This window comes from Acinonyx jubatus, chromosome B4 (genome assembly GCF_027475565.1).
Source record: "Acinonyx jubatus isolate Ajub_Pintada_27869175 chromosome B4, VMU_Ajub_asm_v1.0, whole genome shotgun sequence".
Classification (NCBI taxonomy): Eukaryota; Metazoa; Chordata; class Mammalia; order Carnivora; family Felidae; genus Acinonyx; species Acinonyx jubatus.
In genome coordinates, this window is record NC_069387.1 from 15,609,208 (window position 1) to 15,615,207 (window position 6,000).

General features: G+C 40.7%; 1 protein-coding gene across 1 annotated transcript in view; it reads right to left on the reverse strand.

The window, feature by feature from the left end:
- Positions 1-4,971, reverse strand: part of CUBN (cubilin) — a 274,477-nt gene extending 269,506 nt beyond the window's left edge. Inside the window, exons 1-4 of the mRNA XM_027073522.2 lie at positions 4,676-4,971; positions 4,159-4,288; positions 2,917-3,012; positions 2,324-2,362 (exon numbers count right to left, since the gene is read on the reverse strand). Coding sequence (XP_026929323.2) covers positions 2,324-2,362; positions 2,917-3,012; positions 4,159-4,288; positions 4,676-4,788 — 378 coding nt within the window. The 5' untranslated portion in view covers positions 4,789-4,971. The remainder of the gene's footprint in view (positions 1-2,323; positions 2,363-2,916; positions 3,013-4,158; positions 4,289-4,675) is intronic.
- Between the last annotated feature and the right edge of the window lie 1,029 nt (positions 4,972-6,000).

Consider the following 6,000-nt stretch of genomic DNA (forward strand, 5'->3'; position numbering starts at 1 on the left):
TGTTTCACATTTTCAGTCTATGCATGTTCCTTCGCTATTTAGAAGCATTTAGCCAGGGATGGGATGAGGCACGAGGGGAGAAGATGCTCGCTCTACTCTTTGGAAAAGCATTGTTCACCTGGGAAACATACGTTGGTGGACAAGAGTCAAGATTTCAGACTGGGAATAATAATGGACTTTCCTATTGTACCAAGAAAACCAAATGGAAATTCCGGTTCTTTTTTTGTTATTCTTATCTTTGGTACCTCCAGATAAGCATGTGAAATCTGATCATCTTTTGCTGTCACCCGTCCTCCCATGGGTAAAGATGGCTGAACTCTTCTCACCCTGAGTCCCTTTATTTGAAATGCGGGCTTATATACACCCCCCACTCCTATGCTCACGTGATGACTTTCAGACCAGAGTCACAAACAGACCTGCCTTTGTCTATATGACCTGGAGAATCTTCCCATATGTCAGCTACCAGTTCCAATCTCATAAACTTTGTAATACCTCTGGGGGGAAAGAAAACTTCCTTAGAGAGGACATGCGATTGTGCAAGAAAACCTATTTTATTAACTTCGCCTAATCATAGTCTAATTCTCTAAAAATGGGGCGAAAAAATAAATTTTTAAAAATTAAAGTTTTTAAACAGGGGCAAAGTAATTACTACGTTCTTTTTTTATTCAGTGACTCACAGAGAAAGTCATGTCTGTTCCCCTCATTTTACAGATGAAACTGAGAGCCAGAGGGTTGCCCACTGACTAAGCACCATTTATAGCCAAACCATCTCTCTCTTCCTTTGTCAAAAGTCAGGTGACCATGCATGTGGGGGTCTCTTTCTGGAGTCTGTTTTCTTTCATTAGTCCATCTATCTTTGTGCCAGTACCACAATTAGCCCTGTTTGTCAGAGGACACTCTTAAGGAAATTAACCACAACTCATTAGAAGTTTTCTGACATACAAAAGCAATGTTGTCTGGGGCTTTAAAACTCAAAAGCCTATGGGGGCCCAGCAGGAAATGGAATCAGTAAGCAGCCAGGAGGAAGACAATGGGGAACCATGGCTAACTATTGTACCCAGAGAGCGTTGACCTATTGGAATGCATAAAAGGCATTTATATCCAAAAATCATTAAAAAATTCCTCCTGGGGGGTGGGGAAAGGGACACAGTCTGAAGTAATTTGACCATGGCCTCCAGCTCTTGACCTTTCACAGGAATAATGAAGCACTCTAGGAGACTGGAAACTCTAGCACTGTGTCTTCTGGACAGGTATGATTCCTTGCTTGTTTCATTCATTCAACTACTCCCTAAGAAGATAAAGGTTGAGGGGCAATTGATTATCAAGATCAGGAAGAGAATACATACGTGAACTTGCCTGCCAAATTTAAAACACCAAAGTAGAGGGCAGCACTTGAAGCATCATCACAACAGACCCAGAATATTAGAACAGGGATTCTTAACCTGGAATCTCCTTACTTTATTTTTATTTAAAATTTTTTTTAACATTTTATTTATTTTTGAGAGAGAGAGAGACAGAACACAGTGGGGAGGGGCAGAGAGAGAGGGAGACACAGAATCTGAAGCAGGTTCCGGACTCCAAGCTATCAGCACAGAGTCTGATGCCGGGCTTGAACCCATGAACCATGAGCTCATGACCTGAGCCAAAGTCGGATGCTTAACCGACTGAGCCACCCGGCACCCCTGGAATCTCTTTACTTTTATTCAAAAATTTTAATATGGGGACGTTCTGTGCATTTCTCTGGGTAGAAGGTTGTAGCTCCTATGAAAATCTTAAAAACACCAGCCAACTTCAGAACAGGTGAGAAGTCTAAAATTACAAGGACTAGTTTACAAACATGTACTAGTGAAGTCATGGAAGGGTTGCTCGAAGAAACTGCTCAAATTTAATTACCAGCAAATGTACCTGTAAGAAAGTTTGAACTATTTTGTTGATACACCCCAAGCCTCTGAGTTTAATGTTGGAGAAGATGCACAGCCTTTCGACACATCAGCAAGTTGGGTGGTCACACTTACGCCCACATAACATGGTCAAAGAATGACAACGTTAAGAGGCAGAGCACGTGAAATGCTGAGCTCAGAAGGTTTCACATGCTCACATGCTTCACATGCCCAGGTACCCGGGGCCCGTCACTTGATGTGACGCTTGGGTTCCTCATCTATGTCCTGGGCGGCATAAACGGCGATGAGAATTGGGTCACGGGAAAGAGCCAAGTCCTTGATACGGATCACCCATCTGCCCTCAGGTGAGAATGTAGCTCCATCAGTGGTACCAGCACATTTCCAGTGAAAGATGTCAGCCAAGTGGTAGTTATGGGACTTACCTGCTGTAGGCTTTGAAATTTTCTCTCCAGATCCGCAAGCTAAGCGGTGAGGAAGAGAAAGCATCGGTTAGCATTTCACATGTGCCACTGTCCCCTGGCCTATTTTCCTAACACCCTCTGCTGGGGGCTCGCTTGGTCTGTCTGCTCCTTTTTTATTGCTTTTCCCCTCCCCATCCCTCTCTCCTCCAGGCTTCCCTCCTTTCTACTCTCTTCTATCATATACATTGTTTTTTTAAGGCATTAAAAAAAAAAAGTACAACCCACTGATGAGTTGATTCATTGCTCCTCTGCACACAGTGATGGGATTTTCATAAATGACAGTGATTCATCCACTTCACCAATAAGAAGCTTCTATCAGAGCGGGAGCAAGACTTACATATGCGACAAGTTCTTGTCACAGCATTGTCAACCTTCTGCCCATCGCTACCTCTACGTGCCCTGCTAGAGCTGTGTCATTTAACCAGAAAGTTCATCATCACAATGCTAAATTTCTAAAGAGGACCCAAAGTTGGTATATCGCCTGCAGAAATGGATGCTCACAAAGTTGAATGAAGGAGAGCTATTTACTCTAATGATGTAGATGTCAGACTTACCTTAGAATTAAGCTGATGGATTTGACTGGAGATATTCTGAGGCAGACTGACAGCACTCCTTTTTAAACTTGTAATATCATCTTTGTTTTTCTGGATCTAATTTTAAAAAGAAAAAGGAGGAGGAGAATGCTTGCTAGCGAAAAGAGCATGCGTATGTTACAGATACAAAATTTTTAAAATTTGAGTACCGTTCTATTTTAAACACTAAGATCTTGCCCATCATTATAAAATTCAAAACAATACCATGTATAATAAATTCCAGACTAAAATAGCCATGGCATAATTCCATTTACCCCTTTCAGGAACAACATTATCAAGGTACTTTCCATTTGCATTTTTTCTCATAACAATTTGGAGTGCTTGTTAAGAGGCCTGGCGTGGAATCAGACTGCTTGCCTTTGAAATCTTGACTCAGTCATTTACTGGGTGTCCTTGGGCAAGTTGCTGTGCTGCTGAAAGTTTCCTTTACCTCCCTTACAAATGGGGTGATAATAAAGCTGGGGTCTCCTGGGTGGCTCAGTTGATTAAGAGTCCGACTTTGGCTCAAGTCATGATCTCATGGTTCGTGGGTTTGAGCCCCGCATCAGGCTCTGGGTTGACAGCTCAGAGCCTGGAGCCTGCTAAAGATTCTGTGTCTCCCTCTCTCTCTGCCCCTCCCCTGCTCATACTCTTTGTCTTTCTCTCTCTCAAAAATAAATAAACATTAAAAGAAAAATTTTTAAATAATAAAGCCAAACTCGTAGGGTAGTGGTGGGGGTTGGAGGAGGTAATACACACCGGTGCTGAGCACAATGGATAGCCCATAGAAAGCTCTAAATAATGTCAGCTTTCAACATTACAAAGGATATACCAGCATGAATGACTAAACAATGAACACTGAAAACACTCAGTAAGGCAAGAGAATAATTGACCAATTCTGTTCTCTGGCAGAAGTAAAATGTCACATCCAAACCTTTCTCTGGCCCCTCTCCTTCCTTGATCCTCATGAGAAGGAGTCCCCTGTACCACCCTGTGTACCTTCTCTGGATTAGAGGACATAAACCCACACAATGAGCCACTTCCTACTAGAATTACTCCTGCTCATCATTAACCCTAGGGCATTGTTTCTTCACTAGGACTTATCTCACCTCTGGTTATGTTCCCTGGGCTAAAGATTTAAGGTATGGATTCATATAGACCTCTTGAATTAAGTGACCATATGCAGATATACAAAATTACTTCAATATATTTCCATTGCATTACCTGATGTAAACATTGGCCGAGGTCTTCATCATTTAATTTAATTTTTCCCAGGGATCCAGTTCGAAATTCAATGTTTTGAGCAGACCCTGTAAGAAACACTAGATTTCCCTTCTCTGCAGCCATTCGAGGCCTATATAAATCAAACCAGAGAATGCATCAATAATTAGCATATAATTTTAAACAACAAAGTTTCTCACTGAATATACATAGACTGTATACACATTTGCCATGTGGTCAACTCAACCACATTCTCCCTGCTCATCTGCCATTTTTTTCCCTGCAAATTTCCTAGAGACATCTACTAATTGCATACTTGCCTTGTTTGCAAAATGGTAAGTGAATAATTTACGTACAAGAAGATAATCCCATACATCAGTCTCAATGTTCTTCCCTATTTGCTTTTAACATCATTGTTTTCCTCAAGAAAAATTATACCTTTGCTTATCTGGCTATTTGTGGAAACTAATGACCCCACTGCCCTACACCCTCAGCAGCAATGATGCACGTGTCTACTTACTGTTGGAGGTCAGTATTTCTTTTCTGTCTCTGCAGCACGAGCTCTCCAACTTCCCCATTTGATTCAGCAAATGTCACCAAAATAACCAAACTCCATAGAAAAGGTGAGGACATATTCCTCACCAACCCTCCTAGGTTGTCAGGTAAGAAGGAAGCCAGTCCAGCCAAGTGTGGGATTTTAGAGAAAGCAAACCAGGCAGATGTACTTTGGCCTGTGGAATATCCTGCAACTTTCAGTCCTCTCTTCTTTGCCCTGGAAGGCTGTGTTACTTTTCCTTCCCGAGGGAGGTAAATGATCTTAGATCTTCAGTACTCTTCAACTTGTGAGAGGTCAAAATCTACCTTTAAGTGATGCACAATTTAATCATTATCTGTGTGACCTTTGAGACAGTAACGAACTGCTTTGGAAACATCCACTAAAACAATCCTTGCTTCAGAAGCAGCTACCTTTAATACACATTAAAACAAAGTAGACACCCTTTCAGCAAATGATACTAAAACAACTGGATATCCACATGCAAAAAAAATGAGGTTGGACCATACCTTACACCATATACAAAAACTGACTCAAAATTAATCAAATCCCTAAATACAGGAGCTAACACTCTTAGAAGAAAACAAAGGGGGAAAGCTTCATGACATTTGACTTGGCACTGATTTTTTTTGGATATGACACCAAAAGCAAAGGCAACAACAACAACAAAAAATTGATAAGTTGGATGCTTCAAAATGAAAAAAAAAAAACAAAAAAACTTTTGTTTCCCAAGGGACACCATCAACACAGTGAAAAGGCAACTCACAGAATGGGAAAAAAATTTACTAGTTATATATATGATAAGAGGCTAATATCCAGAATGCATAAAGAGTTCCCATAACTTAACAAAAACAAAAAATAACCTAGTTTTGAAATGGGTGAAGAAAATAGGCATTTCTCGGAGGAAGATGTACAAATTGCCTAAGAGCACATGAAAAGACCACCAACATCACTATTCATTAGGGAAATGTAAATCAAACCCACAAGGAGACCCTACTTCACAGCCATTATGATGGCTACTACCAAGACAAACAAACAAACAAACAAACAAACAAAAGAAAACAAAAGTCTTGGTGAGGATGTGGAGAAAGCTGAGTCCTTGTGTGCTCTTCGTGAGGATGTAAAATAGTGCAATCACTACAAAACAGTATGGCAATTCCTGAAAAAATTAAACAGAATTACCTCATGATCTAACAATTCCACATCTGGGTATATACCCAAAATAACTGAAAAAAAAAAAAAAAGAGAGAGAGAGAGACTCAAAGAGATATTTGTACACCCATGTTTGTAGC